Below are 23,102 nucleotides of genomic sequence, written 5' to 3' on the forward strand. Positions count from 1 at the left end.
TCACTAGAATTTGATTTCCCTGCATTGTGCTGACAGTCACCAAGCTGTCCAGTGAATGAGTTGCTGTCAATCTCTCTGACTTCCTCGTTACACGTCTTGCTTGTAATAAGTCAGTGTGAACACCAACCAAAGCAGGACTTCAAGGCGACAGCATTTTCCCCCGAGTCTGGACCGACTGAACTGATCACAGGTGTGAAAGTCACCTTAATGTGTTTTGGCAGGGGTTGCAATACGCCAGTCGCAGACTGTGACTTACAAACAAACATTTGAATTCCTTTGAAATCCAAACCTGCATTTAGAAACAGAGATTTCCAGCCCCTGTCCTCATCAAGAGAGAAGACATCAAATGATTCGAAAAAAGGACAGAGCATCACTCGAGAAAGTGAAAGGCGGTGTTCAAAGGAAAGTGAAAGCGCTAAGAGCGACGCGCCGCCACCGAAACAGACTGCGACAGGTGGCCACAACAGGCGCTCCGAACGAGACGGGAGACTCTACCAGCTACAGCTATCAGCTGAATGCACGAGATCACACAGCAGAAGTCACACTGATTTATACAAACGGACACAGGATGGTCTGAAGGTTAGAGGCACAAGAAGGGTAACAGATAGGGGGTAAAAATATGGAATGCTAATCTCCATAGAGACAAAATCTGTCAATTTAAATGATCTTTCACCAGCCAAAGGCTTTGGCTCACGCACGTTAAATCAGCAGTAACAGTATGACCATGTGCAATGATTATGAATGGGTAATTTCAGCTCATTGGCTAAACTACATCATGGTGATTAGCTCAGCTGAATTACATTATCTTTGTGTTATCGTCAGGCCTGTCCCAGGTGAAAGCCAGTGACTATAACCATGTTAATATTTAATGTCGTATTATATTTTCAACAGCGACATGATTGGCCACGCGTGGCAACACAGTCGATCAAGTGTCGGGAAGATTAAAAAAAATGAATCAAATAAAGGCAGAGCTAAAGAAATGAGATTTGGAGTCTGACCTGATGATAATAATTAAACATTTGAACTTTTACCTAATTCACACATGCTTTGTATGGAAGCTGTGATAATACAGGAAAACACATTACTGGGAATGAATAAGCTGCTGTTGGCACTTAATTCGATACATGTGTTTTATAAATTTGATGTTTATGCTTCAATTTGTCCTCAGAATTGTTTCATGTTGTGCCGCATTTCACTCAGCTTTCCTTGTTCACACTCCTGTGAGTCCTCTGACATACAGAAGGGATCAAACAAAGCGAACAGGAGCTCCTCACCCTGCCATGACGATAAAGAAATCCAGTCGGTTCCATGTGTCCCCGAGGTAACAGCGTGGACCAAAGATTCCCAGGGCGACCATCTTTATAACCATCTCCAGAGCGAAGAAGATGTAGATGAATGCATCGAAAGCCTGACAGAGAGGAGACAAAGTGACAGCGTGTCAAGACTGAAAAATGAAGAAAATGTCATCGGCAAGAGATGTGAGGCGAGTCAAAGGAGTCGCAACAAGAAAAAACAAAACTCTGCTTTTATTTTTCTAACGCTTCTCTCATCTTTGCTTTTAACTTGAAATTACTTTATTCATTTATTGGCCTCCAAATACTCAAATTGTCCAAAATGCAATATGATCGTGGTTGAATCCAAACCTCCACACTTGTAAACTTAATAGGTCCATGACGGGGGCCATCCAAATCCACAACTGATCAAGTCTGTCAGTAGCCTCAGGTGCACATCCTGCAGACTTTTTGTTGACTACCACAGAGTGTGTTTCAGGTGCAGACCTCATTAGATTCTACTTGTTTTTCTTTAAGAAACAGATATATATATATAATATATATATATATATATAGTCAGTTTATATAGTGATGCTTCATGTGACACATTAATTGCAAATCAAAAAAATACTCCAAGAATGATTAAAAGGTTGATTGATTACATTGACTACAATACAACCTTCTTGGCAATTGATTAATTGGCAAAAAAAACAGCATCTCAAATGTGACAATTACATGTTTTTTTTTTTTTTGTGCCACATGACCCTAACCTGAACATCTTCAGTTTTAGACTGTTGGTCGGCTTAAACAGGCAAACTGAAGAAGCCACCAAAGGATCTGGAGGATTATTATGCACATACCTCTCTATTTGCTGAGGTTATACAGACCAAATACTTGATCAATACAGCAAGCTCAATAAGTAAAGGCAGTGAGCACGTCTGTATGAAAAGCAAGGGTCAAGACAGCAAGTCCAGAAGGTGGAGGTTTGGATTCAGCCAATTACTTCAGCTCAGATTCCAAGACATAGACCCGGTGGCACCTTGGGGATGGAGTGGGTGATACCCCGAGGTGTTTCCAGCACAAATTCAGGTTGTACCGATGTAAACTGTGATCCTATTCAGCACCAGGACACTTTGGGATACAGCTATCAGTCAGCCACTCTCTTTCCTCCCCTTCTATCCTAGCCTTGTCACCCTCCCTGGCTTCTCTCCATCGTCATCCTCCGCACCTCCCTGCCAATCACTTACTTCCATCTCTCACCACAGACCTGCTTTATTTATTTTCTTTCTCCAACCTTTCAGATCTCCATCCCTCTGTCCCAGCCTCCTCTCATCTGTATTATCAAACCTGTATTTTTCTCCTCCATCCTCACCTCACCCTCCCGCCCCCCTTCTCCCCAGTTGAGCAGTTTGCCCTAAACGGTGGGGTAATGGAAAATAATTTGTTTGAGCAGTAATCAGAGATAAGCCCCACATCGACGTCCCCCCACCTCACTCGCAGCTTTAATCAAGCATCTAATTAAAAGAAGAGAGGGAAAAAAAATCCAAATAAATCAAAGATGTCAGCCTGCTAATGCGTGTTATTGCTGTTGTGAGCAAAAAGCCTAGATTAGCTGGTGTTCTTTTCTGTGTATACAGGGGGATTAGAGATGCACTGACGCGCTTGGCGTTGCCTGTAATTTGATTTTCAGAGGGAAGTACTGTCGGCAACATGATCTGAAGCCGAACCATCGATGTGAATCTTTGTTTTGTCATCATCGGAGAAGAAGCATCCTACTCAGCAGTCCTGGCGGAGTGTGGTGATGCCAGACTGGCCTGCTAATGTGGAGGAACGGCCGAAGTTTGCAACCTTGACCTTTGACAAGCCGGAAAGATGGACGAGGTGCCACCTTTTGTAAAGTTCGTTGAACCATGGGAGAGCAAAACTCCAGCAAATGTCAAAAACATTCCACCTCTGACATTTCCACACCTCTCTTTCTTCCACCTCTCACTCTATTTTGCCTTTTATGCGTCTTCTTGTCTCTATTTTTCTTTATGTCTGTCTCTAAACTTCTGTCGTCATCCATCTCTCTGTTTTTCTCTAGTTCGGTACTCCCCTTCTATCTGTCTCTAGTTTGTCCTTAGCTTTTCAATCTGTTCGTACTTTGGCTGATAAAAAATTGTGTGGATACATGATCCACTTCATTGTGTTTCGAAACCGGATTCATAATTAATTTATGAGGCTGATACTGATAACAATGTACCTATGGATAATCATTTTTACACATCATATAAACAAACCATCACCAGCGATTTGACCTGAATGCTAGCGTCAGCATGCTAGCATGCTCAATGAGGAAAACCAGCTTGCTGATGTTTAGCATGTATAATGTTTACCACGTTCACCACCTTAGCTTACTGTGTAATCATGCTAACATTTGCTAATTAGCATTAGTTGAGGCAAATGGGAAAGTTGTTAGTTCTGCAGGCATTGGGTCGAAAACCAAAGAATTAGAAAAACCTCTGCCAGTGCTCTCTGGTGGACAAGCTATTTATTGGTGACACTGTTTCTAAATGACCTCAATCATATCTTTGACATTTCTGTACATTTTTTAATGAGTTATCGACAGACATGCATGCCAATTGTGATATTTCCGTGATAAGTACAATGCAAGTATTGACCAACATATCAATATTATCAGTCAGGCTGTCAGGCAAATTAATCAGGAAATCAAGAAGCACATGCATATCCATAATTCCTTTGTGGATGCTGGGCAACAATTATCTGCATAAAAGGCGAAAAAAGTAGTGTCTCTTTCCCAACTCTTCTTTAATGGAAGCTGTAGAACAGTATCATCACCTATGGGGCAATGAAGACTATTCAAAACGCTTTAAACTAGTTCTGTAATGCCTCTGTGACACTGAGGAGGCTTTGACCTTTCCAGGGTAGGATTTGGAAGGGGAGGTCACAAAAGGGAAGACATACCATTTGATGTTTTATTAGCCTTAAACAGTACATTACTACACACTGTTGTTACAAATCTATCTAGCAGATAGCAAAACATTATGACATAAAAAAGGTCTCCCATCTTCCACATCTTCAAAGTATTTTTCAATCCGACGTAGCAAGTTATCAGATCAAAGAATTCTGCTATTATAAAAGACGCTTTTGGACACAAGTGTATCAGCCTTGGTGATTTGCGTCTCAGCTCAAGCACTCATTTGCACTTGTAATCTGTGATGACGGATGTTATTTGCATGCAGCTCTCTTTCTAAGGGCTCATCACCGATTCTTTTACATTTCCCAATCAGTGAGATGAAAACGCTGTTGTCTCTGCACAACTACTTGCCATGTCTATGAAGATTCTCACCCATCCCAGATAGCTGGAATGGAGTCGAATGAAATTTATGTTTCAACACACATCCAGGAGGTGTTAGCCTCCGTTTTTTGTTCCCTCTGATGCTTATAAAACAAAGCAAGATGCAAAACTTACAGGGAATCCGGACCAGTTTTTTTCACACTTCATCCATCCATCTAAAAGTGGATACTCGCTGACGAAATAACTAGCTAAGCCTCCACAGTCTTTGAGTCCACATTTGTTAGAGCTTATAGATCGTGCTGGTGAGGCACCATTGAAATCATGGTATTGAACAACGGATTTTCTGAGAGGAGTGTATTGACCGTGGCGCTGTAGCCCACTAAATCCATGCTGATATTGAATGGGGTCTATAGATACTTGGAGGAGAAATTCTATTAGGTCCAACTCGCCAGCCACCTCCCCCAGGGAGCCAAATCAATCTACTGTGCGTGTTGGCTGTTATATGATGAGTGTGGTACCTTGAGTGTGTGTGTGTGTGTGTGTGTGTTTGTGTTTGTGAGAGAATGTGAAAAACAGGACGCTGGGGTGATTCAACAAGCGCTTTCACACCGACAGGCCGAAGACGTACGTGCACGCGCTCGCGCAGAGATGTTACACCCACTCAGGCCACCTTTGACATGAGCGAGAAGGGATTCTGTGCCTTGCAGGATGACGGGGAAAGCTGCTGAGGTGCCTTACGTGAGGAAGGCGTGCGCGCTGCGCCACAAAGACCACATGCTAGCGGTGAGTCACTGCGAGGAGTTACAGGCCTCAGAGCGCGAGGGGAGAGCGAGACGAGGGAGGACTGAGAGAGGAAGCAATGCAGTGTGTGTGTGCGCATGTGAATTAGTGTGTTCTTCATGTGTCAACGCGTCTTTGAATGTAGGACTGTGCGGACGCATATTTGAGCATGCTTTTTGTGCTCTCCTTCTAGGAATGTGAAAGCATGTATGTCTATGGATGCATCTGCTCCTACGCATGCTGTTGTGCACCGCTGGCTCTGTGTGCTTATGTGAATTTAGCATGTCTCCCTTTGTGGGGGTTATGTATAATAATGCACGGCTGAGCATAAGTGCATGTGTGCAGATTTGCTAACACATGTTTGTAAGTGCTTCGGTACAACATATATATGGAGCTTTTGATCAAATACACATGATCATGTGTAACTAAGTGCACTTTATTTATAGAGCACTGTAAAAAAACAAAAACAAAAAGTCCTTCAGAGAAGAGAAAAAAGAAGAGTCTTCAGGCACGCTAGCAGCTCTGTGAAGCTATAATGCCTGTTGTAAAGAAGACTGCATTGCAAGATAAATAAAAGTTAAGGTCCAAAGTTAGCTTTGGATCCTTGGCAGTGGTGGTGCAGTAAATAAATTATTAGCCACAAGGTGGTGTCACCATAAAAATCAATAAAAAGTAAAGTGTTAGCTGGGTAAAATGTCCCTTTTCACTGGTTGAACAGTACAGTGTGTTACTAAGATACTATGGAGCAGCTTCAAGGCCTTGCAGAGCTGATCCAGCTGTGCAGCTGTCATTAAGAACTGAGACGTCACTACTGAGGACTGAAGTCTCATTTCCGAAAGCGTGCTTTTTCACTTCCTTGTATTTTTACATCTCTTCGTTGCACCTTACATAGAAGGAACTAAGATCAAGTACGATAAATGTGGGTGCATGGACTGGATAAACCAGATCAATCAAACCAACAGCACCTGCCTTTAGCTATAACCGGATGTTGTGGCACTTGTAGGTAAATGCTCATGAAGAAAAAGAGCCAAGTGATTAGCAAATTCATTAGGATTTTATCATCTGGGGACCAGTTTCATGGCAATCCAATCCAGAGCTTTAGAGGAGTTTCACACACAGACTGACGGTGCCATCTCTTTATGGTTTGTGGAAAAACATCAAATCAATATTGTGCAAACTGCAAAATCCTGTACAGTCATCACCACCAAGAAGAGGCTTGAGATGCTTCATCAAGAATGTGCAGAGATTTGGCTTCTGCGTCACTTTGTGGGAGGCAGCTGGAAATCCGAGCAGTAACAATGGCAACAGTACGATCAGAAAAAATGTGTGCTTGTGTGTGTCGATGTGTACCTGTAGTATTTGGCATCGGTCTGAAGAGCAATCGATGTTCTCACAGGGCTGGTACATTCCCAGGGTCATGCAGTTCAACAAGATCACCATAATGCTCACACGTTCAAACCAGGTAGAAACATGGACTGTTAAGGAGGACAACTCATAGAGTGACACAGAACAGGACACAGCATAGGAGGACAGAGAACCGCTGACTTTTCTGTCATTATATATGAATTCGTCAATTTGTCATTTTAAAATGATCACAGTGATGAATGATGATAAACATGCGAATGAACAAAAACCAGACCCTGAATGAGTGTGAATGTGACACTCTACAGTTCATCTTCTTCGTTTCTCCACAGAGTCAAATCTCTCCAGCGGGCCTCTGTCTTATCAGTACTCTAACATACCAAAGACCCCTCCGAGTCATCATGACTGTGAAACTTCAGTAATTGCAACAAACTAAAGCCACGTAAGGTGAACCCTGCAGGGTCCAATACAGTCGCAAAGTGTTACAGAGCACGGCTTTGACTTTTAGGGCCTGTCGTGATTCTTCTGTGACCACCACTCTCTAAATATTGCAGGCCTTAAGGGCAGCTATAGCTGAGGATGCATTTTTTTGCAGTAGCAATAAAAAATAGAATGTGATGTTTACGATGTGCTCACGATTAAACAAGCAATTCCCCAGTTAACTATATTACTCCACAGACACTCACACACACAGACGCACTCCCAATGAAATCCAAATTATAAGGCTAAACAAACTCTAATAGACGCTTTGTACATTTACTAGAATTTAATTCTACCAGCATCTATTCTCAGTGTGTCCTTGTGCAAGGCACTGAAACCTGACTAGTGCGTTGCCTCCTATGAGCTTTATGCTGACTACCATGACTGACTCGAGAAATGCTGCAGAACAAATGTCAGACAATATCTGTGGCGTTGCCAAATGGCACAAACAACACTTGTTTTGAGCAAAGGTTAATGGAGCGAGCTGTACATGCAAAACCAAGCTGCATGCCAAAGAAGAAGGCAGAAACAAAGCAGCAGAGTGTGACGGAGTGATTCAGTATGCATTTTCTGTGTGTTGAGGGAGCGAGCACGCTGCTTGGCTAACAAGCGTGCGAAGGAGGATGAGCTGTAATAGCCCAGGAGGTCCAATCCCTACCCGAGGCAATACAGCACAGGATGCTGAAATTCTCCCCCAGCGGCCTACAACACAGGATGCAGCGAGCAGCAGTGAGAACGAGAGACAGAAAAATGTGGAATCTTTCTCTCTCCGAGTGAACTACGTTACAGGTTTAAACAGACTGAATTCCCAGAAGAGATGAAATCGTCAACGTGTTTCTCCCGGCCCTGCCTGAACCCTCCCTGAAAGACGTGGACGACTGTGGATATCACGGCATGGATAAAGATAGGCTTTGAGTGGGCAAAACACATGCAATCACATAAACACACAGACAGAGCCTCGCACACACGCACACAAACACCCACTCATCAACACACACGCGAGCAGAGAGGCGCGCGTACGCAAACCAACCGTTGGTTCAAAAACACAAACGCTCACACTCACCCACCCACACGCCAGCGCACGTTTTGCACGCACGCGCGCACACACTCGGATTAAATCAAATGGTAAGTCAATGTGTGTCAGCTGATGGGGATCATTTAAACAGAAATATTCTGCACCGCAGGGAGGCATGGTTAATATTGATGTCCCGCACACTAACAGCTGCAAAGTAGACATGTGATGCAAGGTAAAGGGGCAAGATTTGTCATTTAATATTAGCTGGTCCAACCTCACAGAGTGTACTGCCAAACACACACAGGTTAATACACTCCAGGAGCCATTTTTAATTGGGCTATAGTACCTTTCAAACAAGTTCAGATCCTGCCTACAAAACACACATCGGGGGGTGGGGGGGCTCATGCAAGCTATAGCAGAGATACAAAGGCATGCACAAACAAATACATATCCTTCATTTGCATGACTGATATGGAAACTGTTGAGAAGTTTCCGCAGAAGTGTCACAACACGAAGTGAATGAAGGATGTTTTGAGTGAAACGTCACCAGCAAATTCAAACCAATCAGGTAGCGGAGAGAGATCTTCATGAAAATATGTCAGGATATACCTGGAAATGAGAAATAAAGGCCTGGTTCTCTTTGCAGTTGAGCTAAGTACTGCTACTAACGGTGAATTTACTGTACGTTTGATTCAAGTCTAGATATAATTTATGTTTCACACTCACTGATTACCTTAATAAGATATCACAGTGTAGAGGTTTTACATTTATCTGGAATTCAATCAATTTTGCTTGTTCAGGTGTTAAGTTTGCATGAGGAAAACACGATGCAATTTAATGATTTTCTTTTCATTTATATGTATTAAAATCAATTTCAGATTAACTTGCAAATAACACAAATATTCAAATAATGTCTTTATTCCTCGGGCAGGCTCTGCACGCTTTTGCCACTTCAGCTATTCTCTGTGGCTAGCCCCACTTAATGAGGACAGAGATATCCTCCACAGGTGTCACTGGGCGCTTGGTGAGACCCTCCAGGCTGCGCCTCCGAACACACCGCCTAAGAGGTGCAGTCTTTCCAGGCAGATACACACTTTAATGCGAAAAGCATGGCTGGATAAAACTGCAGGTCAGCGCTTTCTCATTTCCCAGTCTAAGTAATGATGACAGCCTTTGGGCTAATGCTATGAGGATTATCTCAGGGTTATTTCCACTGCCAAATGCATTCTTTAAAAAAAACAGCCTCTGCGAGTCGAACAGCTCTTCAGTTCAGCTTCTCACGCGCGCTGCCTATACATGAGCTGCCTTTAACAATGTGCAAGTGTCTGTCTGTCTCTCTCCACTTCTGAAAAATGAGTCAATTAGTGTAGGTGCCTTGGAGGAGGCTATGTATCTTTTTTTTTTCTCCCTCACACAGACACATGCACACATCCTGCACATCAACACCGCCACTGGATGGAGAGTGAGGTGGAATTCAAAGCGCAAAGCTCTATTACAGACAGGCTGTTCGAAGAAGATTAACTCAGAAATGGTTTTATAGAACTGTTTCACCTCCGGAATTTTTTAACCTTGTTTTTTTCTTTTCTATTTTTTTTTCTTTTTACCAGGGATTGCAAAATAGGTTGCTGCTTTTTCAGCACGCTCTGCTTCACATTCATGCAGCTGCTGTCACTCACTAGAAGCTGCTGGGAACACCTACAGTATCACAATGAGGGGCCACAGCGCAGCACCTTTAACATAGTTGGAAGTACAGTTTGACAGATAGGGCTCTCTGATGGATTTGAGCATTTTTGCGTCGTATTTAGGGCTTTGCCTGATAGACATTTTGTCATTGGCAAAGTTAAAAGCTTCTAAAAGAGCATTTAAGCAATGGTGGGACATAAACCCTTCAGTAAAATCTATATTAATGGAAATGTGAGCGTGGGGCAGCTGGTTTATGTGAGTCATATATAACACAGTTACTTGCAGTATATGTCATCAAATGAATATACTGGTCGATATACTGGATATTATTATACTGTATATATAAATGTACTGCATGGTCAATCAAAGACACTATAATAATGATTGTTAAGGTGGCAAAACATTTTATGGCTGTAACTAATGGTTATTTTCACTGTTGATTCATCTCTAAATAATTTTTTTGAATCAATGTCCAACAACAATGAAAAATGGCCATCACAAGCCCTGGAAGCCCAAGATGTTGCTAATTTAATTCTACTAACACACCAAACCTCAAGAGATATTCAATTTACAGCAATCTACACAAAAATGAAGGGCAAATTGCTTAAGCAACCTTCTGATAGCTGACTGAGTAAATCAGCTCATTTCAGGCCGTGCCGTGATTCTCCTGGCAACCCAAAGTCAACGCCTGCAGAGTAAAGGTTGGACAGGTTTTGATCCAAAGCTTCAGTCATGTCACACAGCTGGCAGGAAACCACGCCAAGATTTTTAAAGGCCAGACCGAATTCTGTGGCACTGGAGACCATTCCCCAACAGATCTGGATGTGTGGAAAGCATCAGCGTGACAGAGCCGGGTAAGAGCTGGGAGGCTGAAAGTGTGAGGCAGCGGGGGCTAAATGAATTCTTAATACCTCCCTGCATGGCGTCACTCTTTCTAGCCCTTTCTCCACGTCTCTCTGCCTTCTCTCTCCCGCCTTCCCTCGCTTGCTTTTATTGTACCCAAAGAGAAACGCAGGAGGCAAATGACCTCCGGTTTCCATGGCAACCAATCGACTATCAAATGAAATAAATAGTCACAAAGGGAGGGGGGAAGCATTGAGAGAGACAGAAAAGATGAAGAGAGAGAGAGAGAAGTTGGTTTGGTCCGGGGCTTTTGGTTTCCTTAAGTGAGACCCTCACGAGGCATCACTGACTGCGTAATGTTTCCACCTAATGATACAGGAGCAGCTCTATTTGTGATCTAAGATAGAGACATTCAGTGAATATGATGAGCCGCCATGAAGGAATAAATACGACTTTAAAACAGAAACCTCAGTGCTTCAGATTTCTCCAGTCTTGAAGAGAAACATGTGAAAAAGCTCAACAACTAGTGAGCGAAGCACCCGACTACAACCTGAAGGGGTAAGACTGTATCGATGTGAAGGACCTGGTCAGATTTATAGGAAATACGGTACAATTATTTAACTTCATGTCGATGTATGGGGTAAGAAGACCAATACCACTATCATATGTATGTGTTAAGAAGAGAGCTGGGGTTAGGAAGTGTTTAACTTAGCTTAGCGTACGTGGGGGATAGCTAGCCTGGCTCTGTCAAAACAATGTGGACAAACACATCTAAAGCTAATTATTCAACACGTCACATGCTCTCTGAAGTCTGTGATTTGACAAAGCTGAAACTAGCTTCCTGAAGTCCTATCAGCTCGGTCCGGGTTCGGTTCCATCTGACCTGTTGAACTCCACTGATTAGGCAACACTGGCGGTCTCACAGTGGAGTTTTTAAAAGGATCAAAATTGATGCATCAAAATCAGATATTCAAACTTGTAGTCTGCAGCCCCAACAGACTCAAGTGACATCACTTGAGGCAAATTACCAGATTTCTAGCACTTTTGCAGTTGTACCTTCCAAGACCTGCAACCAGACTTTGACGTGAAAGTCAAAGTCTGGTTCTGTGGTTTAGGCAGAACCTAAACCACAGAAGATCTCTTTTTTCTTTTGGATGAAAACAACAACGGAGACTGATAAACTAAGCCAGCTAGCTAAGCTAAGCTAAATTAGCGTAGATGCTGCTGTAGCATCAGTTATATCAGAGCTGGAGAGTATTTATTCATCGAAAGGTGAAAAAACAGCACCATTTCTCAACAGAAAATATGTTTTCACTCTTCTCCTCGGCGGCTTCTACTACCACATACGGTTAGTTGATCTGATTGGTTTAAGCGGGCCCCTGATGGACGGTGATAGACAGCTGGTTCAGCCAATCACCTGCCAACTATTTTTTAAGAGTTCCTGCCTTTTTCCAAACACTTTCTAAGGACCACTTCCCAGATGGTTCTGTGTAACAAACCATCTGGCATGTCAGGATAACACATAGCTTCCCCTAAAATTGCAATTTTTGGATTTCTGCTCATGTACAGGTTAAACAAATGAGATACAGCTTACTGAGTGTGAACTTTTACCTGATAAGTTATTACTTTGTTTTCAAAGCAAATTGCTTGCCTAAAAGTTTAGACTGGATGTTATTCACTGTGCTGCTCCCAGCCCATTCAACATAAAGCCATTTATTTCTAACATTTACTGCTGCAGTTTTCCTCTTTTGTTCTTTACTTACACATCACCTCAAACCGTTCTCACATTGCCATTTATCTTTCAGTTGCCTTCCCTCTATCTCTCCCCCTATCTTCTACTCTATCACTGTATAATGTTCAGATAGGATGGCAGGTCTTTTTCTTTCCTGGAATTTTCCATCAGGGGTTCTTCGATCCAGTACAGCTGACTGGATAAAGGGAGGATGGAGTGTGTGTGTGTGTGAGGGGTGGGTGATGGTGTGTGCATGTGTGTGTGTTGGACAGCAGCAAATGTCATGGGATATCACACGGTAATGCTTCACGGCGTCTCATGTCAGCTCTTCTTTTCCCTAAGCTGTCAGGTCAGGAGAGTGAGCACACACACACACAAACATGCATGCGTGTGCGTGCGCACACATGCACACACTCTCAGAAACACTCAGACACATGGATAGTAAAGGTCACGCGGATAATCTTCGGGATGACGGCAACAAATTATGCTATTACTTGTTCTATGAATCTCTCACTGCTCATCAGTCGGCTGCCAAACAGTCATTTATGACTTTTGTTTTCACTCTCAATTAGGCTGAAACTGATGTTTGGTTAAAGGTGTGATATGAAGCTTTCAAACGCTGAATCATCAGCACACCAACTCTGCAACATTAGTGTAATAACTATCAACAAATGAGACCATCACTCACAACGCTGGCAGCCTCTGCCAAGAGGAACGCTAACTTGGGGCTGCTGCTGCATGCCCATTGAGCATGGCTGTGAGGCCTCCATACATACACCTTTACCACTGTCCGCACACCCCTTACATTTAGACAAGGCCACACACAATGAACCCTAAATTCACCACCAGGCAACAACTTGCTTTAAAATATCAGAGCAACAAGGATTTGGGTTAACTAGCGGCTATATTACGTGAATTCAATCAGGTGGTCAGAGTCAGACACCTGGTTGAAAGTGACATGCTGTGAACATCCCTGGCTTTTGGCAGATACTCCATCGCTCTCATGTACTTTCTTCTTCTCCTTTATATTTTTATTGTTATTATTATTTACAAAGATTAAAAATAAAGGACATTTACAGGAAAATATCTACACTGGAGGACAGTAGGAGAGAAAGTGTGTTGACAGGTCTGATGAGGGAAGCAGGCAGTTACGTAGCATAGCATGCAGGAAAGTCCTCATATGGAGACAGTGGGGTGGGCCTATCTCTGGTGCTCTCCAGTGGTCAGATATGTCGTTTTGGGAGTCACTGGTAGTCAACCTACTCAGTTTAGGTATGTGCTGCATGTGTTGATTTCATGGTGCATTACTCCCACTTACACATAGAAAGATGAATAGATCATGACTTATTACATTAAAAACGTATATACAACAAAGGACACAGGCACTTCATTGTTTGCACAGCGTCATGACATGCAAAAAAATCAGATAAAGCTCTGATTTGTCAGTCGGTTCTCCAACCGGTGACAACAGCTGTCGGCGAGCCCGACCTATTTGAATCACTGTACAAATCAGAGATGTGAGCACAGACTCTGAGGCCTGGAACCGGGACAGGACTCACACTGAATGCAAAGCAAAGTTAGAGACATCTTCCACTTACAAATGGAAAGATGTGAATGGATGCAAACAGATTTGAGTATTCAGGTAAAATCCTGCTAGTGCAGGCTGAAAAGGTTTCAGAAGAGAAAGAAAAAAAAGTCCGGAGGAAAATAACAGACAGAAACAGGAACTAAATTCTGTTTATTTTTGCTATATAATGAGTGCTGTCATTGTGTCTTTGTGGACAGTTTTGTCTTAATCTTAACAAATACAGTGCTTAACAGAAGGGCTGTGTCAGAGGTCAGGGGTCAGCTGAAGGCCAGTAGCTGTACAGAGAGTGAGAGGTCATGAAACTGGTTCCTTAAATTGCAAAGGAACTCATTCTGCTACAGGGCCTAAAACTGGCTTCCAGACTATAACAGAGCCTCAAAAAGGCTATACCTGATTCATTAAATGACAAAGTTTTAGTCATGGGAAACATTTTTTTACGAATTACTCAACTTTCCACCTCCTCAAATCTCTGACTTCTCTTTCTGTCTGTGTCTCCCACTCCATTTCTCTCCCAGATGGCCAGCGCACAGCTGCCATAGGATTCCTTAAGACAAGCTCTGCCCTGTTGCTGTGGTAACCAGCGCTGACGAAAATATTGGGAAGCCTCTGTTGGGCGTGCATGGGCGCATGCTATGTGTTTGGGTTTGTGTGCGTGCATTTGCATTGTGAATAACATGCATTTCGGCCGATGAAGTGATCGGTTCATCAGTCGATGTCTTGATTTCGGATTGATTCTGTGAGAACGTGCTGACTGATTAAGTCTCAGCTAGCTGCTGTTCCTCTGAGACCACAGTTTGGTTTAATAATGTGTTATCAATGTTTTTGTGGAAGAAGATGCCACTTTAGATTGAACTCAATTGAAGCGAGAGGCCCAAAACTGCACGCACACGTGTCTGCACACACACAGGGAAGGGGGATAAATGATTGTGCTGACATTATCGGCGCACTATGAGTTAATTTAGCAGTCCATCACCTCCTGGAAATAGACTGAGGTAGATAAACTGCAGCAACAGGGAGGACTGAAGGCACGGAAAGGGAGAGATTAAGTTCTACTGGTTTACTCGGGCGTCGTTTAGCAGTGATGATGAGATACGAGGAATGGAGGTAGCGGGGAAATACTCAGTGTGCAATTACAGATAGGCGCCTGCTTGCAAGACAGGAAAAGACACAACCATGCACACAGAGTCTTCCTTAAGACCATCTGTTGCATGTCGGATTTTCTGACCTGCTGTCTTTTTCTCTCTCTCCCTCCCTCTCTCTCTCCCTCTCTCTCCCTCTCTCTCTCTCTCTCTCTCTCTCTGTGATGTAGCATGGTGGTAATATGATGCGAATGTTAAGTGTGTAGGTTTCCTCTCCTGCCCACGACCACCATTACACGCTATTTTCATCCTCCGGCACTGCCAGGCTTGTGTAACTGAGAGTAAAAAAATAACAGAGGAACAGACTGACCACCAATTACGCAATGCAACTAGTGATAGAGATAAAAAAATACCGGAACCAGTGGCAAAAAATACATACAACACTATAAAAAGTCACACTAAAGTTTACTAAACCTTAAATTAACAACCAATGTGAATATCTGCAGATTTTGCTGCTGCTGCTGCTGCTTTCGATCTGACTGCAGAAGACATGACTACTAAAACCTATGAGAGACGACTCATTAGTCAAAAGCAGAAAAAGTGTGTGTGTTGTGTGAACTGTAAGCAGCTGCGGCCAACAGCAGACACATAAGCCGGTGGTTTCACAACTAGCTGAACCAGCCTTTACTGCCACAGCGGTGCATGGTTTCCCGTTAGCGCTGGTCTTCATCGCCGGGCTGGCCGCTTCGATTTTGACACCGCACCTCACACAAGAGTATTATTTGGTTCCAGTTCTTTTCTATGTTTCAGTACTCGTCAACAGCCTTTCTCCAACAACACATTGCTTTCATTTGCCATGCGGAATAATATTACACACTTGCTGCTGCCTTCATGAAAGATATTAGGCTTGATCAAAAACAAATTCCATGTTTAGGCTTTTTATTTGGGATTGGAATTAAAATCTTAATGAAAAATTACGGAGAGGGCTTGTTCCTCCTCAGATTTCTGTCAGCAGCTGTAGATAAATAAAGGTTCATCTGGAGGCTGATGAATTTCAATAGTGAACTGAGGTTTTACAGATAATGTTCTGTTTAACTGTGATGGGACCAGTTCTCAGAAGCTCCCTTTCAGTCTTGTTAATCGCCAGCTTGGGAAACTGTTTATTTTTTTGTTCTTGTTTAAGATACAAATTGCTGCTCAACCAAGACAAGAAATAATGTGTAAGTTCAGCTATGAGAAAAATTCACTTTTTTTATTAAATGTTAATGAATCAGTGCTACAGTGTATTCTGCACATCAATGATAGCTCGTCCTACCTGATCTGTCTTATTCTGCTCATCAGATTTTCTGTTCAAAGCTGTGCTAGTAGTGTCATGCATTTTTGAGAACAAGTCTTTGTAATACACAGGCCTAATAATACAATATTCATCATTTGTGGCTACGCAAGGTCTACCTGCTGAGGTCCTTTTATTGTTCCGGGAGAAAAGGGATTCAGATCTCAACAGCTGTCAAGTTAAGTCTTAAAACAGCCTCAAGCTAGTCAAGTCTCAGAGTAGTGAGAGGAAAGAAAATGCGAATGAATGCTGCTTTCCACTAACGCTATGCGACTATTCGAAGCTGGTTCATGAGATAAGCCATACGTGGAGACAATTCTCCAGTCAGAAAGCAATTATACCACTGCAGAAGAAGAGGATGCAAGTAATTCAAGAACGCCAGTCGAACCTCGAATTGCGAAATCATGTTGAAAACATGACTGAAATATGACATTTCTGCTTGTTTTATGTATTAATGTGAGGTGACATCAGATCCGTGTGGAGAAACGAAGAAACGCTTTAATATGTGGAAACAGCTTCTTCTCCTCTTCCTCTCGGAGCGGAAACAGCGCTTCACTCACGTGATGTTTGTTATGCAAGAACTTAAGTGAAAAAGGGTCCACATTTGCTCTTTTTCCAAAAAGGCAAACAAATAACAAACAAAAAAACCCCACCTCGAGCGAGCGTAAAAACTTTTGGCAAATTTTAAGACGCTGTCACACAAAACCCCATTGATGGAAACACAGCTAATGAGCGTCCTCTGCATTTCTCTATTGTTTGCCATCATCATAATTTGGCAGAGACATAGCAAGGTGACACATTAATATTCATGGTCTTCACAACAGGAACAACGTGCGGTATCTGCAGGGACGAGTATCACTTTCAGCGGGGACTACACGCTTCCCAAATTGAGACGCTAATTTCGGTTCACAGAGCAAAGGTACACAAACATGCACTCGTACACACACAACGCATTAACGGATGCCAGTCAACAGTTCCCAAGATAACAGCATGCAGATAGCAATCATTGGAGGCGGGTGTTAATGACAGACTAATGACTGTCATTTACCAAACTTGGGAGAATGTCTTCATTTTGACTGTCAGTTTTTCATTCTTCTATGTGGAAATTTGTTACCAAAGCCTTGTCTAAAACTATATTTCCATAGAATGAACACTTTTTTCCTTAAAAATAAAGCTGGTTTAATTTATTATTTTTTTGTGTGTGAATTACCAGTCATTTGTGCTGCAGTGTTCCTTTGAAAGGAACAGTTTGGAAATGAAAAGTGTGTTGCCTCCTTTAGTTTAATAAAAGAGTTCCTCTCTATAAACGTGCTCTCACACACCTAGTTTGCATGAGTGAGATACGTTCAGAGGAAAATGTAACAGTGCCTAGATTCTGCTACCTAGTGCTCGACGTTCACCCTCATCGATTATTTAAGTGTCTGAATTCTGAGTGAGAAAATTTTGCACTTTCTAGTCCCACAGTGAAACAATAACAGTAGAATCCATGGCATGAAGACTACACGATTCACCTGTCAGTGAATGATAATGATTCATAAGTGTCTGTATTTTGTGGAGTGTCTTTTATATAGGTCATAGTGAATGATAAAACACAGACAGAAACACAGACAGACAGATGTTTGGTGGTGGATTAGACCTGGTCAAGGCGAAATTTCGGTGGCGGTACGCTGGAAATTATGTACAGTCGCCAAAGTTAATGTACCAATAAGAATAATAAAAGCATCAGTTTAATAGGTGCAGCAGAGGAACGGGGAAGAGGTCATTAAAGCACAGTCTGTGCACACACACACACAGTCCTGAGAGGAGGTTTAATCAGGAAGAACAGCGGTGTGCAGCCTTAAAAAGTCATAAATCTTGACTGCGGTAGTTTTTTTGGCGGTATGTTCATGTGCATTCATACGCAAAAAGGTCATAGAGGTCTGCAAGATTTTTATTTGTTTTCCCTTCAACATCGGCTCAGTAACTTAGGCGTGAGGTTAAGTTTGGTTTGCATTCCAGAAGCACTTTATTAGGGCAGGCAACAAGGGCCTGATTAAGTTTGGGGAAAGTTTTGGCCTTGTTAATATAATGAACGCTGACTTGATGTACCACCTCTGGCACCGTCCCAGGCGGCAGGCCTTCAGGAGCAGCGCACGTCTGATCTTCTCTTTTGTTTATTGTAATCTGCACACTTGTATGCGTGCATGTGATTAAAATACATATTTCAGTCTCCCAGTCTCAAGTGGAGGACTAAGTTCTGCTACTCTTTGTCCCACATGAAGTCACACAGATACAAAACCTCTTTTAAAACACCAGCCGTCAAATAACATCAGCTGATGCATGCATTTCACCATGGGCTGTATTTGGCTGTCTTGTTATGTGGGTTGATTCTGGCTTCATTTTTCTCCGCTGTCTTTAGTGAAATTTGATTTACTTTCATTTCTGTGGTTTTGGTTGTGTTTAACTTTGTGTTCACCTGCTGCAAATCAAATTACGCCCTTATAATACTTCATAAGCTAAAAACTGAACTGAATGTCATTAAAAGTAACTCAATATCCAAGGAAAGGTTAACCAAATATATGACAGGTAGGCCGTCACATTTTCAATATTTTCTAACAGCAGTTATGAAAATACCAACATTTATTACATGGCAGCACTACAGGCAGCATTATTTCAATAAAGATTTTTTACTTTTTTGAGTATATAAAGTTAAAAAAATTACTTAAGTGAAAGTATTTATGTTGAGTTAAGTTATAAAGAACAAGCTCCACATCAGTGTTTGGTTCTCTGAGGATAGTCAGGCAGGATCTTATACATAGCACACACACACACTCACATGCAGGTCTGACAGAACTCATAAGGAGCATAGAGTCAGACCACCTGACTCCTATACATCACCATGGCGACACAGACGGCTGTGAGGTGTGGGAAAGCAAAAACGGGTGATGGAAGGATTGAGAGGAGACAGGAGCCAGTAAAACATAGGGACAAAAAACGAAAGAGGCGTGCAAGTGATGCTGATACGCGCACACACGCGCGCACTCGCACATCCAACCCCACGTTCAAGAATCTGCTGTGCTAATTACTGGGTCTGCAGTTCTCTGAAGGCTGCTGCTCACCTTGGATGACCCCTTACCTATTCTCTCTCACACACACACACACACCTCTACCCATCTCTGCAGGATCCATTGTGTTATTTCAGCACCCGCAGGCTCAGTGGGCGATGCCAAGCTGACAATAATATGTATTGGCTGCAACCAGCATGAAAGCAGAGCAGCAATACATGACATCAGCAACACGGGGTCATATGGAGTGTGTGCATGAGTGTGTGTGTTTAAGTGTATAGGTTGGGGGAGTGGCCTGGGGTTAAATGCGAACATGACATCACATACAAGGAGGAGCTTTGGTTGTGCTGAAATTTATAACACGGAACTGGAAAAGTGTGCAGTTTTGTGATTTTTGCCATCTGACTCATGTCGAACGGTTGAAAAATAATTGCTGGTCTGATGTAAACTGTTGCTGATAAGCTGTTCAGTAAAGCACAAGTATGAGTAATTAGCAAAAGACAGCACTGCAGCAAAATCCACAAAACCATTAGTTTTCTTCAGTATTGAAATGGAACATTTTTACATGTTGGCTAAACTAATTTTAGAATTATATAAAGAGGATTTATCTTCTTCAGCAAAAGTCTAATGTCAAATCCAAAATGCAATTATTAAGTAGCAAATGTTCAGTAATTTTTTTTAATGTGAAAAATATGTGAGCTTTATACAAAAATAATAACATTTAGCTTCCACATGCGTGTCCACTGTAATCCATCACAGCAGGAGAGCACATGTTCAATTAAAGAACCTGAAGGCTTCGCTAAGGCAGTGAATTAATAGACGAAGCTCAATGATCCGCTGACTGAATCCCAAAGGAACAAAAAGAAAAAAAAATCCGGCCAAACCAAATCTATACATCCTCAATAGATACCATCCAACTGATGGCGTAGAGAACTATTGATGTCACTATTGAATTATTGATAGCTTCTTCTAAAAATGTGGGCAAAAAATAGGATAAAACTGATCTATGAAAGTGTGATGAGGTGGATGAAATGTTTTAAAAAAAAAAGGAAAAAGGTGGATATGATGGTAAACAGAGCTGTTTTTTTCTTGGCTCTACCAGACCTGGAGGTACAGAGGGGTCATGGGTGACACAGGGCCATTGATCTGACCTACAAAATGTACAGATGATGATATAGGGACACACTTAGGGATTGATTTTTTTTTTTTTTTTTAAGCTTAAAAAAGGAGCTGAAAAGAGCTGAATATTTATGTTTACGCCCTTTGGCCATTGCGAGAGACCGAGAGCTTTAGCTTTGATAACGTCTGAAGAACATAGACTTTTTAGTGTCGAGCGTCATAAAGCAAACAAACAGATCTCCCAACAAATCAAACCTGCTGACAACAACATAAGTGTAATGTTTTAAAGGCTAAAACTAGCACTATTGCTTTGAAATAAATCAGACAGAAAGAGAGAGTAAGAAACTACTCTAGGTTACCTTTTTCTTTCTCTCTCTCACACCAATGAGAGCCAGCAAATTAAACCCAAAAGTACCTGCGCTCTGTTCCATGGCCCTCGGAAATTTTATTAAGCAACCTCATTTGTCCTTGCCATCGCCAGCGCTGGCTCTAACTGCAGTAAGAAGTGAGACTTAAAGATGTAACACAGTAGTTAAGTGGTGAAAGGTTGACCATTAAAATGAACTGCAGCTTCTGCTGAGGAACAAATTGTCCGCTCTGTGAAACGGGATCTGGGAAAAAAAAAATGAATAAAATAAAAAATATATTATGCGAAGGTGTTCATTCTCAAACAACTTGTCTCCATTTTGGAAAGAAATTGCTGTTTGCAACTCAGCAGCTTTCATTTCAAAAGCAAATGACTCCTTTCACAAATGCACAACTGTCTTGCAGAGAGATAGAATGATGCAGAACTTTGCTCATATCACACATTAATATATTTTGAGACTAAATGGAAGATTTTATGATGCATTTATTCATTTTCCCAGACTGAACTGAAACTACTGAGTAAAAACTTCCTCTCTATATAATAGTACTGAACTTGTCACCACCTTTGGTCATTTTATCGGGCTGCTGGCCCATTACTACTTTCAGATACATTCATAGTTAAGGGTTTGCAGCTATTTGTGCAGTTAATTATTGTTTAAATTCAGTTAGATCACAGCTTAAGGCGAAGGTCAAGGAAAGCGAAGCTTTCACAGTTCAAGGTTAACATAATAATAAATCAGAGGCCCTGTGCGTGCATGAATGAATCAATAATCACATCTCGGTGTATGCATCTCTTAAAAAGCAGGAGCTTTCATTGCTTACAGTAAATTTGAGATGAGTTGGAACCCTTAATGTAATTCCAGTCTATTATGGCTGAGTAATGATAAGGGAGTGATTATAGCCAGATGAAATACCAGTGTAGTTTGATGACCTTAATGTCTAATAACAGGCTGATATCTTAGAATGCAAACAATGGCTACTTACAATCAATGGACAAAAAAAAGCACCAAGACAGAGGTGCTTTTGAGGATGAGGGCGGATCGGCCAAAATGCAGACGCAATGCTAGACCTTTTTTAGCCCACGTGAGATAACTCAGAGAGCAGCTAAAGTTAGGGATCATGAGAGCGTTTTGTCAGTTTTCTTCTGCCAAAGGACATAACACAGTAAGGAGCAACGGCAATAGCAACAAAATGGATTTAAACACAAGCAAAACGAGGTAAAATCCAATAGCCATGAAGGCTGAAAGGACAAAGAAAGCGTTGCCTCAACAAAAACACCAGAATATTAGCTGCTCCGCAAACAGATGGATGTAAAATATGAAATAAACGGTTATCACTTAATATAAACAAATAATAATTATCATAAATACAAATATTCTGCTCATATGTTATATTATTATGCATAATACAACACTGACTTTTTTGCAATATTTTTTTTAAATGCCACATGTAGCATAAATGTCCAATAAATAAATAAATAAACTGTTTTATTAATCTATTCATCCACAGTTTATAGTGTTGAAGTTACTTGAAGTAGCCTGGTGCTTTTGTATTCTCTCCCCATTTCTTTCTTTCATGTTCTGTCCCCCGAAACATTCTCAAAGCTGAGTTCTTAGTATCAGAGCCCTTTTAAACTGTAGAGAACAAAGCAGCCGAAAATGACACCTTCTGTGAATGCAGACGTAGCATCCTAGTAGCAGCAAGTTTAAACCGATCAGCTCCTTTGAGAGAAAATATGTGCACTTTTTGGTGAGAAGTGGTAAAAAAAATGAAAAGTGGGAGCTTTACGTACTGCACACACACATACTAGAAACACGCACGCATATAGAGACACATAATATAGAAGCATCATAAAAACATAGCTTTTGGTACAAAACATGGTACAAACACACACGTATAAGCATGTGTGTCTCTGACACACACATGCTTATACACACACATACTGCCGCACTCAGTGGGATTTCCTCCTAAATCCTATTCCCTGCCTGTGTCACTTCGCTCTGTCAATATAGGGCAGACATTTCAAAGGGAGGAGAGGGAGGGCGGGGGGAAGGCGGAGATAGGAAAACAATACCGGATAAAAAAAAGGGAGAGAAAAGTGATACAAAG

At 41.8% G+C, this 23,102-nt stretch overlaps 1 protein-coding gene across 1 annotated transcript in view; it reads right to left on the reverse strand.

The window, feature by feature from the left end:
- LOC121604421 (voltage-dependent T-type calcium channel subunit alpha-1I-like) overlaps positions 1 to 23,102 on the reverse strand; it is a 168,619-nt gene that overhangs the window by 134,169 nt on the left and 11,348 nt on the right. The window contains exons 2-3 of the mRNA XM_041933929.1: positions 6,700 to 6,811; positions 1,275 to 1,408 (exon numbers count right to left, since the gene is read on the reverse strand). Of these exons, the coding sequence (XP_041789863.1) occupies positions 1,275 to 1,408; positions 6,700 to 6,811 (246 nt within the window). The remainder of the gene's footprint in view (positions 1 to 1,274; positions 1,409 to 6,699; positions 6,812 to 23,102) is intronic.

This window comes from Chelmon rostratus, chromosome 3 (genome assembly GCF_017976325.1).
Source record: "Chelmon rostratus isolate fCheRos1 chromosome 3, fCheRos1.pri, whole genome shotgun sequence".
Lineage (NCBI taxonomy): Eukaryota > Metazoa > Chordata > Actinopteri > Chaetodontiformes > Chaetodontidae > Chelmon > Chelmon rostratus.